At 36.0% G+C, this 26,779-nt stretch overlaps 1 protein-coding gene across 3 annotated transcripts in view; it reads left to right on the top strand.

Moving 5' to 3' along the window:
- VTI1A (vesicle transport through interaction with t-SNAREs 1A) overlaps positions 1–26,779 on the top strand; it is a 259,604-nt gene that overhangs the window by 24,720 nt on the left and 208,105 nt on the right. For 2 of the 3 annotated variants that reach the window (XM_005416370.2, XM_031061886.1), the window contains exons 3-4: positions 18,926–19,003; positions 25,322–25,342. In XM_005416370.2, coding sequence (XP_005416427.1) covers positions 18,926–19,003; positions 25,322–25,342 — 99 coding nt within the window. The remainder of the gene's footprint in view (positions 1–18,925; positions 19,004–25,321; positions 25,343–26,779) is intronic. The other variant, XM_005416371.2, reaches the window with a different exon arrangement.

Below are 26,779 nucleotides of genomic sequence, written 5' to 3'. Positions count from 1 at the left end.
CGGGCTATCCAGAGGCTTTTTGGGTAGGTGAATATACCAGCTGAAGTAATGAAATCAGCAACTTATATATAGAAAAGCTAATCCTTAAGTCATTGAAGAAGGGGACAGAAGTACCTCAAAGATTTTAGGTGTTGGTTGTTGCAAAGAAGAAATGCAAGAAATTCTGTAATGTTACGCAGACAAAGTCTTTGAGGAGTGATCATCTTTTTCTGTGGCATGATATAAAATGACTCTGCAATCCCTGAGAATATTTGTCCTTATACAGCTCCTATTGAAAAAAAAAAACAACTCACTAAAACTCCACCTCTAATTCCATCTTTACTAAAAGGATCAATTTTTCCTCTTTTATAGTGTTACAGGGTATTCAGATAACAAGAATGAAGTGGAACTGAAGTTACAGCTGAGAGAAAGATAGAATTATACAACATACTGTTGAGGATAATATTATCTATACTTCAGGTGATTCAGTTAGCAAAGAGTTGTAAAATTTTCTTATAGGAATGCATTGCTAAAAATGAGAGAGGTGGGGTAGTTTAGAGAAGCCAGTGGAGTTGTACATCACATTTGAAACCTCTGTCAAACACTTCCCATTGGTATATCCCCACCTGCCACAAGAATGAGTACATTAGGTTGGACCAAAACCCCAAATAGCTTCATGTTATTTCTCTGTGAGTGCGTAAAAGATCACTGCAGAAGGATGCAGGGGCAAAGCAGGTGTGTGCTGTTGTTAGTCTTACACTCTTCCAGCCTTCCTCAATTGGGACTGAGAGATTCCTGAGTGAAAAGCAGTGTTTCAACCTAGAACTACATCATCAGAACAGGAATTAGTTATTAAAGTTGTGGCTCAGGATCAGGGGAACTAAAAAATCAGAGTAGAACTTTTGCAGAAGGTGAGTCAGTTGTGTTTTGCCCTAAACTCAGGGAATGATGAAGCAGGATGCAGATGTGGAATTTTTTTTTTTCATTAATGTTTTGTCATTGCTACAGTCTCAAAATGTAGGAACTGAACTTAAAACTAGTGGTGGCAAAAAATACCAGGGCTGGGTATGGAGGTAGAAGAATGGGTGGTCCTGCCATGAGCAGCTTTCTGCTTTGGACCTGTTCCCAGACGCCCTATAAAGCTGTTGGAGGAGCAGGGGTGCACAGACCCTGGAAAATGATAGTGCATTAAATAAAACTGAATAACATTGGATATATGAAGATTCCTTCGCTTTCTTTAATTTGTTTCATCCTATGTAATTGGATGACTTTATTCTGTGGGTAGAAGGAGGTCCTTCTCTAGTAGTATTGGTGGCAAAGCATCCTGTCTAGTAAGTTATCAGGGTTCTGAAGTTATATAGTGTTTCTGCATTGCATGGATTTTTATTTTCGTGTCTTAAGGCTATTCTCTGCTAAGAGTTGAGCAGATGTTAGAAATTATTCTAATGAGAATATCTGTATCCAGAGATGTAATTTTAGGAAATGCTTTGTTAGGCTTGTAACTGGCACTTCTGTTTACTTTGTGGGCGAGGGGGTTTTTAAGAATATGAGTACCACCTATTTTCTATCTGGATAAGCTTTTCATTTTGGGCTCTAAAATATCAGCTGTAGGGGCTCCACAAAGATGGTAAGAAGTGCAATTAAACATTTATCTGCTAGGTGTCAGCAAAGGTTCTCTTTAAGATAAATTAAAAACTGTATGCATTCAAACAGTAGATCTTGAGGCTGCGTGGCTCAAACCTGTTTGGAGGCTGAAAAGGAATTTATAAGGAAATATTCATGGAAATAGATACTAGTCAGTGTCTAGAAGAGACAGCTGCACTTCATACCATTCATTTAATTAATTCAATCTATTGCATTTTACTTGATGTGTGAAACTTTGAACCACTCTTTAATTAAGCAAAATTAACAAGTTTATTTTATGTGGAGAAGATTTCACAGATTTCCATTCAGCAGAGCTTTTTTCAAAAAATTGAGTTACTGTGTGGGGCATTAGGGAAGACACTTTGATAAAACAAGGAACGAAAAGGTAAGAAGTAATGGTCAATTTTCACAGTGGAGGAAGCTCATCAGTGGTGTCCCACAACTTCTATTTGTGTTGTCCAGCATATTTTTAGATGGTCTTAATATAAAAAAGGAAAGAATTGACAAAGCTACTGGTGGTACTAAAATATGCAGGACAGTAAAAGGAAGAGCTAAACTAATTATTTAATTAACACAGGAGTAGTGTTCTGAGTGGTTAAGCATTAAACTCAGAGGTGAAGCTTATTGTTGATAAGTAGAAAGGACTGCACCTATCAGGAAAACAGTTCTGAATTGACATTCCCAATGACAGGCAAGTGTTACTGTTTGGGGAAAATACAGTAAAAAGTCCAAACTCAATAGTGTTCAGAAAAGAAAATTCCACTGAAGGAATTACTACGAAAGGAATAGAGACTGAGACAAATCATCTCTCTACCTATGTACCTTTGACTCTTTGTGTGATTATAATTCCCTGTTCCCCAAAAATGCAGTAGCAGAACAAGCTCTGGAGCAGGTCAGTACAAGGAACTGGGTAATGGAAAGAAATTTTTCAGCTAGGGTTAGGAGGGAAGGGTTATATAGAGAGATGATTATGTAAATGGAGTGGCATATAGAGAAGATGCAATGTCAAGAAGTTTTTCACCACTGCTCATAATATGTGTCAGGTGGCATCAAATTAATTTATTGAATTAGAGATTAAAATGCAAGAGAGGAGAGGATATCAGACTTGGGAAGTGCCTGATCTGTAGTCCACCACAAGGTGGGTGAGGAAAGAGGGGGTACCAGACAGGGGTTGTGCACTTTGACCCCTTCTCTGGGTTTCTAATATTAGCACTTCCTGGGTACTGTGTGTTAGACCTTTGGTCTGAATTAGCATGGCTAAGTCAGCTTTATAAATTTTATTTTTTCCTGACCACATGTGGCACAGAAGGGGACGCAGTCACTTCCACAGTGTTGTGCCCAGGTGAGGTGTAACAGTGTGTCTGAGCTTCCTGGCCCCCAGAACAGTGCAAGTTTTGCTTAGATAAGTAGTGCCTGTTATTCCAACTAAAGTTTGAGACTATAGCAAGGCGTGTGTTGGTTTACTTGGAGCGATAGATCAATATATTTGGCTTCATCCTACACAGAAAATAATAAGACTTCCTTTGTTCTGATGTGATCCTAGTTCTGGAAATAGTATCACTTTAGTGGGGAAAATACCACAACTATTATTTGGGAATACAAACAATTTCCATCTGTTTCTATGTCTGCCTCATTCATAGGAACATTCTCAGGAAAAGCTCTGTAAATGGAAATATTTTTAACTTTGTACACTTTGGATTTATATGCTGTCTTAAAGATAGTGCAAATGTTAAGCTGTACATTTTTGAGTTATTGTTTCTGTATAACTTATCCAGCTGGGGATCAGACTGTTACCACTTCACATTTATTTTTAAAATGTAGCACTTACAATATAAGCAACAACCACCTAGAAACCTATCTAGAAATGAGGAGATTGTGTTGATAGAGGTATCTTGAAATTTTTTTAACCACTTTGTGGAAGTTTGAACACAAAACTTGAGTTTGAAATAGTTACACACTTCTCAGTCCTTGTATAAAGTTTTGTATTTGTCATTAAATATTACACAAAATTTAAGAACTCATGTGAGCCATTACTGTTTTTTACTTAGATACAATTTTTTATAGAGTACTCTGTTAGTAGTGCAGGGTTTTTTGTGTGAAGCAGTATTTTGTGGTCTACTGAGTGTGGCAATGCCGTTCACTCAGACTCCTAATTTTTTTAGTACAGCTATGTAACTGCAGAGCAAGCCTAGTATTTCCCCCTTAGCACTTCTGTTAATGAGAAACAGTGTTGTCTGATATTACTGTGTTACTGGTAATTCAGTAGGTCTCAAATAACTCCCTCAGGCCTGGTGGCCAGTCAGAAAGATGTCCTCTCTGCACAAAGAACTTCAGTATCTGACCTTTGCATTGGCTTTGCTAGTGAAGGATATGCCCACATTGATGATATCAGGTTTATGCAACAACACAGTTGTACTTCTTTTAAAATAAGGCAGTATTTTATTTTACTTTGTTATGCTCCTAATAATAAAATTTTGAAACTTTAAAACTGAAGTACTTGATCTTTAGACTTTCAGCCACATTCCTCTATGAATTGCTGTGTCAAAGAGTGTATTGATGCAGCCACATAGCTGGTGTTCATATATTTCCTGCTCATTCAATAGGAAAATATGATAGGAATGCTGTCCCTGTGCAGTGAGAAAAGTTTGATATTTTCCCCAAATCAAGTCTCATTAGAAAGAACTTCAGCCACTGAGATTTGAAAGGGTTTGTATTATTAAGTTCTATCTTGCCAGGGAAGGAGCTTTCTTACATTTTCTGTTTAAAAAGTAATCAATTGATCAATCTCTTCCTATCTCCCTCGTATATTTGTTCACCAAAGGGTTTCGTCCCATGCCAATTTTACAAAATTCAAGTCAAAAGATGCAGGTAGATCTTGTGTACTTATGCTTCAGCTTCTGAATTCCACATAAAAGAGTCATAACCCCAAAAAGAAAGTATTAAAACTTCAGATCTTAGCAGAATGGTATTTTTCCCAGTGTATGAGAAAAAGACAATGACCACAGGAAGCAGGTAGCTGTGTGCTTCTGTACATTGTATGGCTTCCATCAATACAGTTTATATAGTCTTCCACGACACACAGCTTTTACTTTTACTAAAGACATGTTAGGGTTTTTTAAGTTCATGTATTGATTGTGAATCAGACAGGTATAGATTGAATAGCAAATAATCCCCATCACCATCATAATTGTAAGTCGATTTTTGTAACAATGTGAAAAAAATTCTGCACTGCCAAATGCTTTATTTAATGTCACGGGAAATAATGAAATCATCATTCAAAATTACATTAGTTTTGCTTTCTTTCATCTTCTGTTTACTAAGCAGGACTAGAATGACATGTACTTCTCTGTGCAGGTATATTGCCTGTATTGTGTATGTTATCTCTCATTTTGATCTGTAAATATATAGCTCCCTTTCTAGACTTGTTCTCTAATGTGGTCATACCAAGACTTGACTCAAATACAAGCAGGGGCAAGGGCTGGCATCACCTCTGTGTGCTGCCACTGATCTCTCAACATGTGTGTAGGGTTGACAGAGCAAAGGCCAGGAGTGGAACGTCCTACATTTACACTTAGTCCTGTAAGTTAGGAAATACAGCCATCAAGGTTTTAGGTTAATCATGGCAGCATTCAACAAAACCCATCTTGATTCTGTTGTTTCAGGGCCACGGCTGAGATGCTGAGTATCTATTGCTCCTCAAAGTTCAATGAAACCTGTTTATCATCTCTCTGTTTTTAAAAGTAAACTGGAAAGTGGCTGCTCTGTATTTTCTACAAAACTAGGCTGTCACCATTTTAGTTAGTATTAATTATTTGACTGATGCCTTACATTTATGCTATTATATGCAAATTAATTTATTAAGCTAGAGGCTGGATTATATCTATTTATTGTTCCACTGCTCACTTTTTTGTGCTGGTTCTGTGTAAAGTTTCTCTGGAATGTCTTAAAATGATGGAAATAGGTGGTTTCCCTGTAGTTTCAAAATCATTGTATACACTGTACAGATAATGGAATGATCCAACAGAAATTAAATTAAATTATTTTTCTGCTTGCAGCTTTATTTTTCTAATATTATTTTTTTGCTAAAAGTGCATTATGCAGGCATTTTTTATAAATTTTTCCAGGAGATGACTTTCAAGAAGATAAATATTTCTTTACTTTTACTTGATTTTGTACACACTTTTTCTCAGGGTAGTTATTGGTGGTATTTTTTTTTCATTAGGGTGGTGGGATTTCTATATAATTTTATGCCTACCAGTGCTCAATGTTACATTATTATTTCACATTGCTTTTTTGGCATCATAATTTCTAAGGTAAGAAATTACAGTCACAAAGACAAGACTGGAAATCATTTTATTTGTCAGGGTAGGAGATAGACTATGAGTGAACATGCTGAGTTTTTCAACAGAGTTAAAAACCCAAAAGAAACCCCCCAAAATGTTGCAAACAGCAGAAAAAGAAACAGAAAAAATTTAGACAAATTTCATTCCAATTAACTTGTAGATGAAGGCTTCTTTTTTTTTAAAATGCTATAATCCATAAAAGAAAAATAATTCCTAGTTCAAATGCTAAGGTCTGTGTAGTGTACTACCAAGTTTCAGAGGGAAAGTGTTTTCAAGGTCTTTTCATAAATGGTGTGTTATGGAATGGGGTCACTCGAAAAGGAATAATTACAGAGTGATCAGAAGATTTCTTTGAAAAGATAGTGCTAGACCTTCTGTGTGGTTTGTGGAAGAACAGAAATAAGTTTTGCTCCTAGGGTGGGCTAACAAAATGTATTGTGTTTTTGCAGCTACTTCTATCTTTGCCCGAAAAGATGCATGCATCACCTCGCGGGGCACTCAGCTCTGTAAGGTCATTGCCTCGAAAGCAGATCTGGCAGTTGTTAGAAGTACAACACACTGCTGCACCGTTTGACCAACTGCAAAAGTTTAGTTTTGAACTCTAATGAGTCTTTGCTCATCTCCTGTCTTTGCACTACCAGTTGTTAAATAATTAATTCCTCTTTGATTGTACCTCTTTATGTGCTTTTTTAAACTTATTTGTATTATTTTGCGCTGTATTTTATTTGTACTCAGCCTCTTTTTGTTTCAGAGCACAGAGTTACCAGAAAGAATTAATTTGAGGAACATTTTTCCACCCTTTGTGTAGTGCTCACACTGAGGATCTGTGATCTACAGTAATTCTTATTCATTTGGAATATAGTAATTTGTTCCTGTCAGCACAGGGGCTGGTTTGTTGTTTTAAATTGCTGACTTTTGTTTTTGCTGGCATGCTCCCCAATACAAATTGAACATCTGACAAAAATCTATTTGTGTGACAATTCAGTCGAGATAGGTGCTCTGTGTTGCCTAACAGTACAATTTGGGGTCCCCAAGATAAAAGTTGACTGAATGCCAAGATTCTAGTAGAGCTTGTTTGTGCAGATAACAGAGGTAATCCATATTCCTCAGGTCTGTAAATCAAACAGACAAAGGAGAAACATGTATGTGCACCTTTCTCTTTGAGATAGTGGACTGGTAGTTTCTTCTTAATAACCATGGGGACTATCCAGCCCCTGAGAAAAACAGGACTCTGACACCAGGGATGACTCTATATGAAATTGGGGTGATTGGGAAAGTCTTAGAGTGCTTCTCCCCTTTAACAGATAGTGTTAAATAAATTATTCCATGGATCTGGTTTGTGGCTTTGTGGTGATTTCTGTGCTTTTGTGGTTTTATCTGTTTAGTCAAAGTTGATCCATAATACACTGGAGGAGGAAATCCAGTCATGAGGTCTCGACTGTTTTTCCTAGAGTGACACAAACAAATGTGTCAGTTTTAGTGGCCATCTATGGAAATACTGTTTAGGAAAACACATACTGGCTCCTATTGATTGCCTGCAACGATTCTTTCAGGATGTAACAAATAACTGAAATATCCTCTTTTTGATGAGGTGTTTAGATCCAAAAAGTGAAATACAAACTAGGAATCCCAATGGCCTAGCAAACACTTTCTGATAGAATACCTTTTAAGGTGCAATAATAGCTTTTCATCCTTAAATAAAAATATACCTCTAGTCAGCTGTGTGCAACTATGCTTCCCATTTTCCTGCTTAACTGTGGAATCACTTATGTTTTGGAGTTAATGCTCAAGTATCAGTCTTGTGATTTACTGCAGGATCCTGTATTATCAGGTATATACATCTTGTTTTAAGGGAAAAATGTATTAGCTGTCACCCAACAATGTTCTAAACCTTTTATGTGAGGCCACTACTTCAGAAATCTTTGAAATCTGTTGTGATCCTGTGATAAAGGTTGTCATCGTCCTGTAGAACCATAGAGCTGCTCATAGTAGCAGTGGACAGTGGTAATGAAATTTTAAACTGAGATTATTGCATAAATTTGAGTTTGTCCTTGAATACTCAGAAATCAAACCCAGATATGTGCTACACAATGGGATTTTTTTTCCCTTTAGTTCCTTATATTCTTTCCACGTTGGTTTTGCATGTCGAGTTCATGAGTTGGTGTTGAAACTATTATGTTTGCCATATGCTATCAAACTTTGTTTGGCTTTGTATCAGATCATCTGTGTTTGATGCTAACAGCTTTGTTATACCAGAAGTTTCTACACTGTGCCATGCAAGAACAGCTGCTGGGGTGGAGGGACAGATGTTTGGTCAAATGGTACTGGGCCTTTCTTGCACTTCAAAGGAACTGAGCAGAAATATAATATGACTGTAGAGTATAGTTCTATTTTTCTAATATGAATAATTTGAATATTTGCCATAGCTTGTTAGGAGATTGGGAGAGCAACTAACTTGTATGAGCTGAAATTGGGAAGTAATTCATTAGGTAATCTTTGTCTTATTCTGGAATTCACCATGTAAAGATGAGATCCTCAGGATTAAATTCTTATTACCAAAATGTGCTTCATGGAAGAGATGTTACAGCACTCTGTGGTACAAATTAATTGCTTTTGATTACTTTAATTGTTAACTTCTTTGTTTGGAATTTCACTCAAGTTTTTTCAAGTGAAAAGTAAGATAACTTTTGAATTTAATCTTTGTCCTAATACTGAGATCTGAACATCTTTCTTTTTGTGCATGAATGCCACTCTTCAATTGCTATTTAAATAAAAGAAGTATTATTTAAGCAGTAACCACCAAGGTTTATTATTAAGTGTGAAGCTCTTAGATGTATCTCAAACTCCCTGAACTGCTGATCAACAGAAACAAGCGGCATTTACTGAAATGAAAATAATTCCATCCTTGCTCTGTTTCTTAAGATTTCTCCTTATTATCCATTAATGGCCACTATAGGAGGCAGTACAAGTTCTGGACTAATTGAAGCTTTGACTGTGATAACAGCCTTTATGCAGTCATACATCAAGTGAGACTTTCCTTAAGGTTCACACTACATTGTCTTGACAGTGAAAATCTAGGCAGCTATAAACAAGATCAATAGAAATGTGTAAGCATTGTTGGTGACAACATAGTAACAAGGACAAAACAGAAATACTCAGTGAATTTTTAGAGTTTGGACATCAGTATTTAGTGTGAAATGAGCTACTGCCAGTGTTGGTGCTGCTCATTATTCTTTGTGTGGTATGCTGGTCCACTTGGAGTCAGAATTCCTGACTATGCCGCAGGTAACAGGAAAAATCAACAAGTTAGATGAAGCTTGTCTATCAGAGAGACACTTTAAATACCAAATATATGTAAATATCAATATTTTCTGTAAGTATACTGCCTTTCCCATACACTGTATTATTAGGCTTAAGACTTGAGCTCTAAAGAAATAAACAAAGTAGGGAATGGGTTGGTATGGTTATTTTTCATATAGCTATGTGTATTATAATAATATTTTTTCATCCACTTGAATGAATATTTTAACAAGTATTTTCACTGAATGGGGAGACTGAAAAATGGAGAGGCAGTATAAAAAGGAGAAGGACTTTGGGTTGATAAATTAGAGGTAGTGGATTTTCAATAAATTAGAGGTAGTGGATTAGTTACTGACTTTTATCTCAGGTAGTGCAAAGCAAGAACTGCTCATCATCAGCTTGTGATAAAACTAGAAAATGCCATGTCTGAACATCAGGTTAGTATTTTACCATATTAGCTATTGATTTAACACAGCATGAAACAACTGGTGCTGTCCCAGTAGTGCCTGATGGGGAGCAGTGAAAGTACAGATTTACTCCCCCATCAATCTGCTGCAAACTTCAAAGCCAAATTGTGGCCACTTAACTACTAAAATTACTAAACTCAGACAATTTTTATCTTTTTCAAGCAAGGCAACATGTCTGTCTGCAAGTACATATGTTCTAGAAGGAAGGAAAGGAGTCTCAGCTAAATCACGTCAGTGCAAAAATAATAAATTCAGGAAGCATGAAAAGCAAGATCCAGAAATTAGTTTTGATAGGGCCGTGTTATACACAAAGTATTTTTTAATTTCCCTTTTCATTAATCAATAATTTGAGCTAATTTGCTTATAGTTCAGTGTTTGCAGTGGAGTACACAGAATGAGTACCTTGTGGGTGGATTTGTATGCAAACCACCATAATTACACGATGTGTCTATTTAATTGTTCTTTGCATCAAGGATTATTTTATTATTATTTAATGGTGGGGTCAGAAATTATCATATGCTACTCTTATGGAATAGGATTCTTCACATTGTGATTAATATTCTTAGGGGTCAACTGAAAATTTTTTATTCTGTGTATTATTTTCAGAAATTAAACATATATTGCTATACGACTGGAAAGATGCTGCTGAGAGAGAGTGTGTGTGTTCAGTAAAAAAAGGACAGTGTCTAAAAATAGATTTTTGTGGACTAGAAAGTATTTTTGGAAAGGTTTGCTTAAGTTTCTTTGATTTAAAATAGATCCTATCAGAGTAGCACAAATGGAGGTGGGACAATTCAGCTGCCTTAGAAACATCTCGTTCTCCCTGTCCTCATTCTGGATGTCCAAAATGAGATCTGTCTTTATGGTTTCACTTTGGCTTTTACACTTGGAGTTCACAGTGGACAAAACGTATAATTTATTAAGAGAACTGAGATCTGTAGCAAAATTGTACTTTTAATTGGGGAGGCTAAAAAATACCATCTTTCCTGGGCTTTGCCTACTGTTAGAAATCCGGGGAGTGGGAGAGCTGAAAAAGATGATGGTAGTGTTCAAAAATGGCAACTGGTTCAGCCCAAATACAGGTTTTCATTTACAGTTAGGTAGAGACTGAAAAAGGCAATTAAGAGGAAAGAAGTGAAACTCGGATGCTTTTTTTCTGGGAAAGGAAGGAGCTGGTGGAATGTACCAGCAGGTGTCTTGTTACTGTTAGCAATGGGAACCTGGGCTCCAGATGGAGATACTGGCTGAAACAAAGGTATTTTAATGAACATTTTATTTTTTGGTTTATCTGAGATGTTTATCAACCTTCACCATGAGCTAATTAGTGTGAACTAATTAGTTAGAAAATCTTGAGCCTCCTTAAGATTTTTTTCCTCCCTGCTTTAGTGTCTCTGGGAGCACTCTTTAAAAGTTGGCATTCTTATTAAACTTCCTCCCTTGGAGGAAAATGGCTCCATATTTTTATTTTCTCAGTTCATCTGCCTGTTGGTCCAACACACTGGAGTTTATCTTCCATCTCCAAGGTTTAGAAAACATTTGTGTTAATTACACACTACCACACAGCATAAAGTCTTTGGACCACAAAACAGTCTGAAGTACATGATCGCAATGTGTAGCTGCTTCTTGCCCTCTAAATAGCATTAGTTGGATAAATGAAGCTGGGTGGTAAAATAGACTTTATTTTAAAAGGCACAAAACCAAACACATAGTCATTAAAGAAACCACTAAAATATATGGCTTAGGTCATTACAGCAAGGAGATGAGTTGAGATAACCAATAAAAATTTCATAAAGGAAACATAAGCTTTGTAGTGTGCTTTTAAAAGGCACTAGGAGTTCTCCGTTCCACCATTATCTTTAACAATTTTCCCTAAAAGGTAGTTTTGCAGAGAAACTTGTAATTCTTGCATGTATATATTATATTTCAAAAACCTGCTGTAGTTAGACCATTCTCAAAATAAGCTTATTTTTGTAGCCTAGTTCAGCTGATCTTGAAATGGAAGTTATTCAGATCTCACAGAGACTTCTGTAGAAAAACAGCAGCCTGTATGATATTAGTGACTGACTTCCAATGCCTCATGTGACTTTGAAAGTCTGTTTTAGGGGTGAGAGTCTTCCCAGATTTGACACAGTAAATGAATTAAGTGATCATATTGATATCCTTAAATATTTCTGCAGGTTAGCCTGAACATGAATTATGGATTAATTTATCTATCAAGAATACTTGATTTTTGGCTGTTCCTATTCTTTGCATACAGATGGGTTTTTTTGAGGCCACAGTCTGGACATGTCCTTTTTCACTTCAAGACCAATTGTGAACCTATGCTCTAAATAGCATAGGTTTATCCCACTTAAACCCTCTACACCCAAATTATTGTCAGTGTGTAGATTACTTTGAACCTGCATCAGGTGTGGTCTTTCACCTGAGGTGTCTTTATTTTAAACTGTTGTCTGAGCTGGGAAGAGAGGGTGCTCCCCCCTCTCCAGCCTTGCTCTTGCCTTTTATTCCAGCACTGATGACAGAAATGGCCATAGTAAAAAGGGTCTGCAAGTTGCAAAACCTTTGTCAGCAAATTAGCCAATATATGTGTGCTATATGTATCAAAGCAAAAGACACAACAACCAACTTTTAATTCAACAATCTAAATTATCAGACTGGTCTTTGACCATGCACAGGGTGGTTACAAGGAAGCAACAGGCTTTTCAGGAAGGTGGATCTGAGAAGGAATGAATTTATGTGATCTCATGCACAATTTAAAGGAATTTCCAGTGACTGAATAGAGAAGTTGGTTAACTCAGCCAGCTAAGTAGATGTGAAAAGATGGGCTTTGTAATGAAAGAAGATAGTTTAATAATGGTCATTTGAAGGAATCCATAGAAGGGGGTTGGATGAAATACTGAAATTAGAGTACTGAAAAGCACATTACAGGAACAGGCTGTGAGCTGTGGGTAACAGTGGACAGTGGAATAACTGCAAGTCAGCAGTGCAGAGGTCATGCATCACTGTTGGCCTACAGAGATGTTACAGTTAAATTTGCAGATATACCCAGTCTTCCTTCCTGCAGTAGCTGATGCCTGGCACATTTTGAGATTATGGCATATGAGTAAAAAGGCTGGCATACTGCTGTGCAGAACAGCCTAGAACTGCAGGCACCTTGGAGAAACTAAATTCTGATGAAAGAATAAAATACTGTATATGGAGGGACCAAGGTTTGGAATTAGTATGTGGTAATTCAAACAAGCAAAGATGAGTGGTTATAATAAAAAGAAAAATAAAATTGATTTACATGCCAGGCTAAGGGGAGTTGTTCCTTTTTATGTTTGGAGAGTACTATTTAAGCCCAAGCAGTACTCACCTGAAATTTTCTGTGCTTGGATTTATAACTGTTGTACTGCATTATATTAGGTTTCTTTAGATGTTTCCATAGATTTCCATAGTGATCATAGTGAATATTTGATCATTCTCTAAAAACAGAATGAGGCAGAGGTGAGTTAGTTCCAACCTTTTGAATTTTGAAAAATCATTCCATTTCTGGGTTGTTAATTTTACAAGTTTGAGTTCAGGTAAATAAAAGCTGCTTTTCTAAATAGAACTGTCTTTCTCATGATAGGAACCGTCCCCTGTTACTCCATAAATTCACAGAAACAGTGAATTTCAGTTCTCTCTCAGGTCGCCTGTTTCCTTCCCTACCCACAGCAGGTGCAATATAGCAGTTTAAGCATCTGCCTCGTTGGTGACATACATGATCCTCATGAGTTTGAGGTGGAAGTAGTTTTGTGGGCAGAAGCTGCATTTTTCACCATCACCAAAACAAAATGTGTCCTCATGGGGGTTTGCTTGACCTTCCTCCCTGCCCTCACCCCATAATGAAACTAAAAGTGTGTTTGATGAGGATTATTGAAAAGAAGATTTATGGACCTGTGACATCTATTTAAGATGGATGATAGTATCTCTGCATTAATTTCACATTAGCACTTGAAGTCTGATTTCTCAGTGCTGTTGCAGGAAGCTGCTGACATTTGGCAGAGTGGCAGAACACGGGGTTTGAGTTGTTTCTCTTTCAGAGTTGCCTGCAGCCTCTTCTCTGCGTGTGCAGCGAGGGAGGCAGCACTGGGGGTGGCTGAGACATTGACTTTTGCCAGCTGACATGTACTGTTAAATTGATTCTTTCAATCAGAAGTTTCAGTGGATTTGTGGAATAGTTTTTATTTACTTTTGGACAGGAATGTATTCATTTGGGTTTTTTTTTTCTCAGTTTTCTTAAGGAAATGCTTGGAAGTCCCGCATTGGATCAGGTTGTATATTAGCACAATTTTCCTGCTTCATGCGCCCAATTGCTAAAAACTCAGCACTCAGGAACAGGAAACCCCTTTGGAATTGCAGTCTGAAGTGTCTAGTTTGTTGTTCCTTGATGACCTGTACAGAGAAATATCGTTTTGAAAATCAAAATTAAGTATAAGTTTTGAAAACTGAAGTTTGAACATGATTTTTCAAATAGAAAAGAAATTCCAATATTTCTTATTTGCTAAGAAATCAGTTTGGGTTTCTGTTTCAATATAAACTTTAAGACTATTAAATAGGGCCACTTTTCCTCTAAATTTGTTCAACTGTATCTTTTCCATTTGTGCTCAGCAAAAAATACTTGTATACCTATTCCAAAAGGCAGAGATGAAAGAGTATATTCTGCAGTATTTAGTTGTCCATTTGGGGATCAGGTCACTTTTTTCACCCTGCTTTTAGCAAATGGCAGAAGTGACCACTGTCAAAGAACACAAAATGAAATCTGATATATTCCCACAAATTATTTCTGGTTATGTTAATCTCAAGTATTTATTTACATTTAGAACAGGGCCAAACTGTGAAACAGGTAGCTGGAGATTTTTAAAAACATTTATGTATACTTGGAAATTCTAATAGATTTTGTATGAAAACAGATGTTTGTGGATAAATAAGCCTTTTTGTTGTTTGCACATATTCCACCAGAAAAATCTGTTTAATCTGTTCTTAAAACATTGAGCCTGAAAAACTGAAAGGTTGGGATAAAAGGATCTGCTGGGTCTTTTGTCTGAAATGCACCTACATTTGCTCATCTGTTTGGGGGCTGCTTAGCATTTAGGAGGGGGAAAGCTATTCTTTAGTTCATGTATGAAAATGTGCAATACTTTATATCAATTATTTGGCTGATTGCTGGAAGTGCATTGGAGTGAGGGGGCACTGGCTAGTTCTGCCCTTCACTAATGGGAACATTTCAGAATGTGGATGGTAATTAAAGTATAGAATGCGGAAAATTAGGCCAAAATTGAATAGAAATGAATAAGTATGTGTTCTGTTGTGCAGATGTTGGAAATAGATTATTTTGGATACCTCTTTCTATCTACATCTTATTTGGTTACCGTGTAAAATTCGGTCATACACCATGTAGATTGTTTCTCTTCCCATTACCTTCTCTGTTTTTATGTTGTGATGTATCTGTATAGGTAGTAATTTAGCAAAATATCCTGTCTGCCAGGTGTGGGAACTAGCTGATTGTATTGTAATACCAGATCATTACTTAATTCATATGCAACCTAGCCTAGCACATGGAAAGCATTATAAATCTATTTACAGTGTGGCTGGTCTGATGATAACATTGTATTAAATTCCCAGGTGAGGCAATTTAAGCAATTGCTTTGCCATGTGTAGGCCATGGAAATTAACTTCTCATATGCTTTAGTAATAGAAGAACTTCATTGGTATGCTCAGATTAGTGGTACAGCAGAATTCTTACAGTCTGGTTACGTGTACCCTGCTTCACATGTAGAATCATACAGGGGGGTGGTGCTGCAGATCACAGATCTTAATTAGTTTAAGCTGAGTTAATTCATTTCAATTCTAATTTAGCTGGGCTTGCCTATGAACACATTCAGTTCTATTGGGAAATGTTAAGGCTTGGGTCAAGTAGACAGATTGTTTAAAGCCAAATTGCCAGACAGAACTGAGCAAGTGTATCTGTTTGAACAGGGCTTTAAGGAAATCACCCAATCAGTATGCAAAAATCCAGTTCATAAACCAAGAGAGATCTGCCTGGAATCAGAAATTCTTCCTTGTCAGAAGGTCTGGATACTGTAGTACATTTAAAACAGCCCCTGAAACTTTCTGAGTGCTGAAGTTCTTGCAGAAAGTAGCTTAACCCTTTTTGTGTGTCTGTGTTTGGGGACATGCTATGCTCAACTGCAAACTCATTCACTGAGCAAAATCACTTGTGTGCTTAGACTTTTTGTCTAGGTATATACAAGAAAATATAAAATATAAGGAAAACTTCTATATGTGACAGAGCTTTGCAAACAAAAAACTGCACACAGAACCTCTTAAACCTATATTGAGCTGCCCAGAAATGCCTTGGATTACAAACTCTGTAAAGCTTCTGTCTTTTCTAGAAACATACATATAAAGTACCAGTAGACAGAGGTAACTGACAACTAAGACTAAAAATGTTGACAATTTCTTGATTTGCCTGGTTAGCTTATGTATAGAAGTCATTAACTATTTATAAAATGCATTATGAATTGGGTTCCTTCAAAATGTAGCAGAGTGTGTGACATTTCCAGCTCAAACTATCATTCTTGCATTGGCTAAAATATATATATTTATAAACAGCTGAAGGTATGAAATAAAAAAAATAATAAAAAGATGTAATTATTGAGTTCAGACAAGCTGAACTAATCTTGATAGCCACACTTAAAAATGTTAACCAATAATACTTTAATAAAAATAAGAACAGTGTTTCAAGATATTGATATTTTGGACAAATCCTGAAAGAATAAATGAACACTTTAGTTCAAAGACCTTTCCTTTTATATTATTGATTCATTTGGTAGAGGAACTGTGATCAAAAGTAGTATCAAATTATTTATTGATTATGGCAAAGAGTTCTACCTAATTGTAGCCAAAGCATTATTTCTTTTAATAAAATTTCTGATTTTCAGATCCTGACAGATTATTACAATCAAAGAACAATGATACAAATATATTTATTAAGTTCACTGGCGATGATAATAAAGGATTATAAAGGGCCTCTAAAAATTGTATTGCTATTAACATTAATTTCTTTCCCGTGAAGTATATTCTTTTTCCTTTCTCCCATGCAGGCTCTTAAGAACAAGAATATCATCCAGTTATATCTTTCAAATAAATGATGTGTAATCAAGGACTGTTTCAGTCCCTACATATTATTAGGAAGCTTGTTCACTAGAGAACAAGCCCATGAAGCATCATGCTCCTCATCTCAGTCTAATAATGATAAATATGTTCAACACTAACAGGATCAATGGAGCTGAGTCATTTTGTGAAATTGGGAGGAACTGTACAGTTGAACTACTAGACCTCAAATAAGGTCCTAAGATTGAATCTTAATCAGAAAATATGATTAGATATTTATTGTTATATATTTGTAATTTCCTTCCTTGTTTGATGTGTATAAAATGAAAATAGGAAAATAATGTAATTGAGCAATCTATGCCAATTTGTTGGCTTTTTGGTGAGAAAGGAGAAAAACAAAACCTATCTCCATATGATATTCTTGCATACTGTGGAGTGTTTTAGTCCCCCATAGTGATGAAATGAATAATTTAAACAGGCAGCTCTGATACCACAGCCTGTTTAAAGGTTCTCATTTCCTTTAATGCTGTAGACTACTTTAGCTTGGTTAGTATGAAACTGTGACAGCTGAGATCTCCAAAAGATTTGGTACAATTCACCTCTTGCCTTGGGTCCGTGGTCCAGGGCTTTGTCCTTCCTACTTAGATCTGTAGCTTTAGGATCTGATGGCAAGTGAATCACAAATGTGTAAACATTGTAGTGATTGTGATGGTAATAAAGGGGAGCTACCCAGCATAAATAGCTAAAATGTTTTGCTCTGAGGTGACCCATACAAGGCTTACTTTGCTGCTAGGTCCCTTGCACAGAGTGACCTACTTCCAAACCTCTTTGTTACTAAGGTGATGAATTGCCCTGTGCTCAGTATAATTTCTAGCATTCTTTTCCTGTGCCTCAGTCCCAAGCACAAGTTTTGGCATGATGGCCCAAGCAGGGAAGGTTTGAAGAGGGATTAATTTTTTCTGAGTTCCTACTGGTAGTCACTATTATGCAGGTGTGTGAGGGAAGCCTCCATCAATAAAGGAAGGCCCTACAGCTTAGTTTTTGTTACTCTTGGGTTTCTTTCCCTGATGAGGTGTAAAAATTACCATAACTACTCTCAAAAAGAAAAAAAAATTAGACAATATTTTCAAAATTCAATTCCCTCCTTTAATGGTAAGTGTGGGAATATTAACTGAGTAGTAGCCTGTTATTTGGCTAATAGGGAAATTGAAAACTGGGCTGATGTTCTCATTGTGGCCTTCCCTATTGCTCTGTGGAATCCTGTGCTGCCTTGCTAATCATCACACATTTGCTTTCCAGTGCTTGGCACTTGATCTAGTTTAGAATCAACATAATTATCAGTTCAAGAGCAAATCTGGTGCTCATAAGCTGTGAATTTACTTAATATCCTATCTGTCATAACAATCCCATGGATGACTGTGTCAGTTTTGTCGTGTTTCCAAGAACTGCTGAAAATCAATGTTTCCTTGTGGTTTTATTTTCTCTCCTTTCTTTTGCCCTTTAATTTCTGATCCTTTCCCAGCAGCCTTAGCAGCATAGAAAATGCTTGTTAATTTTCTACATCTTTAAATTGAATCAGATACATCACATGTGTGTTGTTCAGGTTTGGTTTTTGTTTTTTTTTCATATGAGAAAAATTCGGTCTTCCTTTCCTGTCTCATGGCGTTGCTGCCATTGCTGTTAGGTTGTGTTCTTTGACCTGCTAGCAAGTGTTCTTCAGAAAAATGTGTTTGGTTCCTGCACTGGCATTTTTTCAATGCTTCTGCTATTAGTGTATATTGCCTCACATGTTACATATCTCAAGCTTCACAGAAGCTGCTTTTGTTGCTGCAATGTTGAGGGTGTGACTGTCTTAGAAATACTATAGTTTTGCCATGCAGATTTGTTAGGGTACAGCAGTTGAAGAACTTTGTAATAACTTTCACTTGCAGATTTATTTTTTTTTTTAATCAAATAGGTATCCATTAGGGGGCTCTCGAGGTTTAAGATGATCAGCCTTGATACCAATGGCTGTGGAGCTTTACTTCCTAACCCTTTTTTCTTTTTGTTTTACAGAAAAGGTCACGAATCGCCTACAGTGATGAGGTGCGGAATGAACTCCTAGGGGATGACGGGAATTCCTCAGAGAACCAGGTAGGATGCTAATCAGGAAGCCCTAGTGGGTGGCTGGAGGGTGAAGGAGGTCACTGGCACACTGGGCTTCTCAAGCTGCTCCTTAACAGCATTAGCAACAACTCATGTGGAAGTGATACTGTTTAATGCAAAGCTGGGGTCTTAATCAACTTCAAAATGTTTCTTGGAGATCTTACATTTAACCCTTTAACTTGTGATCACTGTCTGCTATCTCAAAAAAAAATCTTTTCTTCTCTTTTCTTTATTATTTAGTACTTAAGAAATAACTTGAAACACGCTGTTTGCCGACAAAGCCAAGGTCTTCACCTCAAACACATGTAAAAGGAATAAAAAAGTACATAATGCAGCTTTGATAATAATGCAGTATAATTAAATCAACACTGGCAGGCAAAACAAATGAAAGTGCGCTCTCAGAATTAGGCAGTATCCCACTCAGTTTCCTTGTGTGATTCCTTCTTTAACCAGATTTTCTCTCCTTGTACCAAAAACACAAGTTGTACTAATAAGAGCATGCTTTCATATTGCATGTTGTACTAGGATGCAGAGTGCTATCCACCTCTTTTAATGAATGAAAGCTTGATAATCCTGGGGCTTTTTTAAAATCTTGTACCCGTATTGCTGTTCTGCATACTACAGTGAGGATCCTGATAGACTGTGACGGCAATGCTTTATTCAGGGGACTTTGACCCACCTGTTAATATTTCTTTTTGGGATAAAACTTGTTTGACACTCTGTCTGAAAGGAGAATATTTCTTTTCTTTCTAAAATTTATGTTATCCAAGTCTTGTATTTTTTGAGTTGGAAGTTAGCTGAAAGTTTTCCTACCGGTCATATTTTCTCTTCTGACCAGATAGAATACAAATTATTTTGCTAAAGAAAGAAAAAATGATTTAAATGTTTACTTGATAAATGTGTTATTAAATAAGGAAATGGCTCAGAATGTTCTGAATTTTTTTTGTATGTTCTGTGCTCAGTATAGGCTCATCTCCACTAAGGACAGAAAAAATAAAGACTTGGAGACTTACCTTGTACAAGAACTTTCAAAACACAGACCCCATAACCCCAATCTTATAGAGTATTTTAGATATGCTCAGTAAGTTTTAAACTGTGTAATAGACTTTAATTCATACATGAATGAAATTAGACACAGGATACATTATCTGAAGACATAAGACTGGAGTATAGCAGCTCTGATATCTATGTGAAGACTTAAATTTAAAGGACATTAATCTTCATATTTATATATTATAGAAAGGAGAGATTCCAAAATTTGAGTAAAATAAAGAGGGGATTTTATACCTAAATAATGAATTTATGGAGAAGATTATTTCTGGGAGAAGAGTTTCACAGTCTGTGTGTCATGATTGTAAATGAAGTCCTGTGAAACTGTTAAGGTTCTCATTTTATTTCTCTTAAGGTGCTGCTACTTTTACATTTCAAGAAAAAAAATGTGTGAATTCAGACATAAAAGGGCAATTGTGATAAGAAGCTTTACTTATAACAGAATATCTTATGTGTAGGGATAAGATAAAATATTTTATTTTCACTTTTTAAAGAATGTTTAAATAACTGGTTCATGTGAGCACTTGCTGTGACTGATGGTCTTTTTTCCAAACTTGGTGAAGGAGACTTGTCCTCATCTCAAGGAGCTAAATGATACCTTCAACCATTTGTCAACTTTGGGCTTTTTCTTCCAAATGACCGCTATTTAAATGGAAGAAAAATTTGTCTGCTAATGGACTCTTGTATAGTTTTTTAAGTAATCAAAATCCTTTTCTATAGCTCAACTTGAAATTATTACTTCTGTACCTTTTAAAATTCTTCATTCATTTCTTGAAAAATATAATGAAATAGCACCATAAAGGAGTCACCTAATTTCTTTTAAATATGTGAATGCCAGGATTTTTAAAATATATTATTTATTGTGTTGTTTCAATAATAAATATAATATTCTCTTTTTCTTATTAAATATCTTTATTTATACCTGTACTTATATATATGTAGATACAGGTGCAAGCAGTTAGTGCAAAAACTTCAGCTGATATTGAGCTTATTAGAATGTGCAGCTTTCAAAATCAAGTGTAGGTTTGGGTCCTTACTAGACACTGAACATGAGATATTATTGTGTTTAACTCAGTAAACCCAGGTTTAATATGCTTTCACTCCTATACATTATTACATCAGTAGGAAACTTTGAGTGAATGATGAAAGGATGCTCAGGTATAACTTAAAGGCGTGTAAAATATTTGACGATGTTTCAAGTCCTTGGATTTGTTTTGTCTCATGGAAATAAATCAGTACGTGGACTGATCCTGACCCTAATATTGTAGGATTTTTACTTCTCAATCAGTTTGGATTAGATTAAATTAGTTTAACTGAAAAATGGTGGGTTTGTTTTCCCCAATTCAGTCACCAACTGTGAAAGAGGAGAGAAAGGATTCCTTTTCTGACAGAGGAGGTGTTGAAAAAACTTGCCAGCTCAGAATTGCTCCTGTACCAAACCACAAAAATTGGTGAAATCTGCCAATAGGAATATTGAATACCTGGGTAGTCAGGGTTGTGAGATATAAGTTGTTGGTCTTTGTCATTGTGATAAACATTTGCATGATGTTTTTGGTGGTGAGAGAAGACAAAAGGAACTTAATGCTTGCTGGCTAGTGTGACCATATTAAAAAGCTACAAAAAAACCAGATCACTATTGGAAAACTAAATTATCTGGATCTTTCCTCATTCAGCTTCTCTTTTTTCAGTTGAGTTTTGAAGGTAAAATTATAACAAACCACAGCCAAGTTATAAGCTGTAAAGAATAGAATGGTAGGTATAAGTTTCCAGTTGTTTTCTCAGGAAGAAAGATTGAAGTACAAAGAACAGATTGAAGAATAGGTAATGGTGATTTTTCTTTTGTCTTCATTTTCCCAACATGTCTCCCAAAAGTAGCAGCCATTGTGTGTAGATGACACCCAGAATAACTTGGAATACAGTTGCCTTCCAATGGTTATACCAAAATTTAACTGATTTTGCCAGATAGAGCATATAGGCATTTCCTGTAAGAAGTTGTAAGAATTATATAATTCTGCTATTGAAAGTTTCTATTGAAATAAGAGCAGCTTGTTTTCATGAGACAGGTAGTGATATAGTGCTCTTAGTGATCCTAGAGTTCACTAAAGTAATTGCTTAACATATGTTAATTTCTTCTTAATTTGGATCAAGTGAATGTAGTCATATGAGGCACTCAGAGGATGAAAATCAAGAAATGTCCCTTCTTGCATCAAAAAAGCCCCACCTTACAGACCCAGTCCCAAAAAACTACTGTGTGCATTGGGTTATTATTTATTTTCCAAGAGTGGTCTTAAAGAGGCTGTTGGTTTCAAGTCTTGTTTGTTGTCCTGGCCGCCAACATTTAGCAAATCCCTTGAAAGTTTTGAGTTTTTCAGTGCAGTGATACACGACCTAAAGTTGTAGCTTCACTTTAATAATAATAGAACTGTTTTATGTAGCAAGTCATGTTTTTGAGGAAGTATACGTTGTGTTAAATCAGAAATTTCTCTCGACTGAAATTATGTGAAGGTCAGTATTACCAACTTTTTTGAGGTGTAACAGTGTTCCTTTCTCTTTTGCAGCTATGTTCATTAGTAAGTTGAAATAAATTCACATTGGGTTAAACTGCATATCCATATACCCATACATTCTATACGTGATTCATGGTGAACAAATATTTTGTGTCTACTTAATTTCTGACTACAAAGTTGTGATAATATTAGATTTAGGCTTGCTGTGCATAAAGTGTGTCAAACTTCAGCTACAGACCAGGGGGTGAAGTTGGTCAATTTAATTCGCCAAGATCTAAAGAAGGTCGGTATCATTTCATATAGCCCTGGCAGAGCAGATCATTACCAGACACAAATCTGTTCGTTACATGCCGAGGGTTTATAGCAAAATAAATAGACTGTCATCATAAGTTCAGAAAATTGTGTGTTCGACCCACGATAATGTGTAAAGGGCGTTTAATAGAGTTCAGCATTTATTCGTTATCTGTATGCGGACAGAGACGGCGGTGGCGTTATCAGCTTTTTAAAAAAAATTCGGTAGTTTTGGGTCACGTGAGGAGCCTCGCGGCCACACGCGTGCGTGCACACACACACACACTCACACACACACATCCCATCTTGCTCCCTCGCTCTCTGTGGTGCAGTTTTGATTTTAGTCACAGCAGAAGGCTTAGCCACAAGAGATTCCACTGGTTCAAACCAGCGTAAACCAGATTTTTTTTTTTAGCCTACAAAGGAACAGATTACCTCTTGTATCGAATTCTGTATTGCAAAAAAGAAATAAAGAAGAAAAATCTTTGTTTCAAAAATACGCTGATTATCATAACCTAAAATGGTGGCTGTGCACGGCTTAACGCTGTTTACAGTTCAGGAGTGAGCATAATAAAAATAATGTTTCAAAACAGAAATGTGAAGGTAACACATTTTCATCAAGAGCATTGTTAAATGGGGGAAAAATACATCTTTTGTTAATTTGAATGAATATCTTTCAGCCAATGTTAAAAAAACCCCAACCCTCTCCCATTACCTAGCTTAGCTGCAAATCCCATGCAGAGCTTAAATTCAGCCATGCAGCACAAACAAGATAGAACATTTTTGTTTGGGACCTATTGAAAAAGCAAATGTGCAGCATTTTAAAACTCTCATTGATTATAGCAGGGTGGCATGCCCGGACGGGCTCTATTGCGGGAGAGTCGTTTTAAACTTTGGCCCTTTAAGTATCATAGTCAACTGAAGAATGGTGGCCTCAGAAAGAAAAGATAGCTATGTGATCAACTCCCAGATCGTCTCTTTCTAAAGACCCTTAATGTTTGCCTTTTTGGGGGAAAAAGGGGGGGAAGAGCTGGAGAAAGAGACCAATTTATCATAGGCCAAACACTTGAATTTAAGCGCTGGTTTGCCCAGCAGTGTGGTTTTCTTTATACCAAATTGTAGCAATGTTCCTTTAGCTGGATGCAGAAGAGCTGGCCCAGTTCAGCTTGGGGTGGTGTAGGAGCCCCCCTAATTACATCTCATCAGAGCTCTTGCCCCTTTTGGTAATGGGGTGAGGCAAACCTTCAGTTTTAGACGAGCCATATGAGACAATAGAGAATAATGGAGATTCTTTTGTTTCCTTCATGCTGGTGAGACTTTATTAGTAGTAAACATTCTCAGCTTACACATGTGTTGAAAATTAGTGTTATGAAACTGTAGGTGAAGTATCAGCATAAACTGAGATAATTGTGGTGCTGTTGTAATTTCAAACTGGAATCGGTGAGAGAACTGTAATTTTTTAACAAAGGGCCATTCTTGTGCAGATATTTGTTGTGAGTAATTATACATTTTGTTCCAGTACAAATAATTTATCTATCTCTCTAAGAGGCGACTATATTACAACCTAGCTTGATAATCAGGCTGGGGTTTTATTTACTTTTATAGTAAAGCTGCCAGAGCAATATTATTTGTGTTAGATTGTGTGGATTTACAAGCATAAATAAATACAAATGTTTATACTATATAAGCATACACACACCCCCTATGTGTATATATTTATATATATACACACACACTATATATAAGTGGTCTGGATCAAGAACCTGGAATGGGTCTTTTCTGAGGGAAATATGTTTCATGTTGTTCCCTATTCCTTTGTCTAATTTTAAATATGCTATTCAATAAATCATAGTTCTGAGACATTTAACTAAGCTGCTTCATTTTTTTTACCTGCAGAAACCCTCAGTATGAAGTTCAATAATAAAATTAAATAATATAGTTGCAGTAGAACTCAGGTATATAAAAATTGAAATTCTGAAATATATGCTATAAAGATGCAGTCATCTATTAATAAGTTAGATCTGCTAGTAGAATAAGAAATCAGTTGTCACAACTAAAATATACAGAAAACATTCTGAAAACTTGTATATACAAAACCACTTCAGCTGTACAATCTTCGAAGAGAGGAATAGTAAACTTGTTTTTTTCTTTATAATATAGACTTCTATGAAGTCATTCCCCTTTATTTCATGATGGTGTCTTAGATGTGGTTTAAAAGAGAATTTCACACTATTCTCTTTGTTTAATGTGACAGTGTGAGAAAGTGATCTTTATTCGTTCAAAAAACTCTGCATGTAGTCTATGTTTAGGTTCTTTTAATGTGTTTGTCTGTGATTTTTAAATGCTAAACATGTAAACAGATAAATTGTCAATGTTAATTCTGTATCCTGTCACACAACTGATCTTTCTTTCCTGCCATTTCTTTCCTTTTTATCTTTTTTGTGCGTTCATGTTGCAGTTGATAAAATTACGTGAAGAGGTGAGTACTTTCTTGCTTTTTGTTGTCTAGCTTTCCCTTTAAAGCTGAGTTTCTAAATCTGAAGTAGATCTTTTTGTTCATTGTTGCAGGGAAATCTACACAAAGCAAAAATATTGATTACATTGCTTTAAAATATTCACTGTTGTGCCTCTTCTTCCCTAATAATTGTGTACTTACATAGGAATCTCTAGATCAATCCTTAGAAATTAACATTCTTTGATAGTGGATTTTTTTTAAAAGGCACTAGAAAAAGAAGGGTGGAAAAAAACTATTATTTGATCTCTCCAAGAATACCATGATCAAATCAGGTACAGTAATAATCATGTTTGCATCACAAAATCTTTGATAGGGAAAGTACATTTATACACTGGTATTGAAAGTGAAAGCATTGCTTTTGTATAAACCTTTGCTGAAACATTTTAAAAATTACACAGTATTTCCTAGTGTTTTGAGTTTGGTGTGAGGTATTTAAATAGCTTATGTATTATACTGGATATTGTACACCCACTGAAAATACAGTGGAGGTAGAGAGACCTACACACATATCAATATTTATTATTTATTTGTGAGTGCTGTAGATCTGTAGGTGTAACACTAGAGATCAGTGTTCCAGAATACCTTTCTTCCAGTTATAAAATGACTCATAAATATTTAGAAAGAAGCCTGTTTTAATGGTCAGTTTCTCAAATATTTCAGTATATTTTCTGAAATTACTCTCTGCTTTTACTAACTGTTATAGCAAAGCAGGTATTTGAATTGCTATTTTTTTATTATTTTCTAGTAACCACTGAAAAGAAGGGCTGAGTAAAGTCAAGTTTACTTACAGGTCAGATTTCTGAAGGATTTCATGTGGAAAGCTTGGACCAGTGAAGTATTTGAATAAATATATTTAGAAGCACAAGTATTTTTATATCACTTATTTGTCTGGTATCTTTGTGGAACATGTGTGCCCAGTAATGTATCAGTAATACATACTTAACTCTGCAGGAAAGGATTTGGGAGTTTTAGAAATGGTGATGACAAAGAATTGTAAAGTAACCAGATTAAGGACAATTACAGAGAATTCTTAAAAACAGGTAGGTATTTGTGGTACAGAGATTCTTCATTAGTTCCCCAAATGCTTTATTTTCCCCCTCTTCTCATAGAGCTGATATTAATATGTAAAAGCTACAGAGTAAAAGAGTTAACAAAAAAAAATTAAATAAAATAAACATGTAACCACATGAAAGCCTTCCCACCACTGCTGAGCTCCCCTCCCCAATAGTCCCAGTATTTAAACAGATGACAGTATTGTTGCAAGGGTTTGTATAGCCTGATTTCTGAGGTTTTTCAGAAGAACACAGTTCATTTTCTCATCCCTTTAACAGCACCTGCATGTCTGCTCCTGTGCTTTTGCAAAGAGTGCACTAGGATCATTTTTGTTTGCAAACATAAGAT

This window comes from Geospiza fortis, unplaced genomic scaffold (assembly GCF_000277835.1).
Source record: "Geospiza fortis unplaced genomic scaffold, GeoFor_1.0 scaffold130, whole genome shotgun sequence".
In the NCBI taxonomy this organism is placed as follows: Eukaryota; Metazoa; Chordata; class Aves; order Passeriformes; family Thraupidae; genus Geospiza; species Geospiza fortis.
This window is presented reverse-complemented; position numbering and strand designations above follow the sequence as displayed.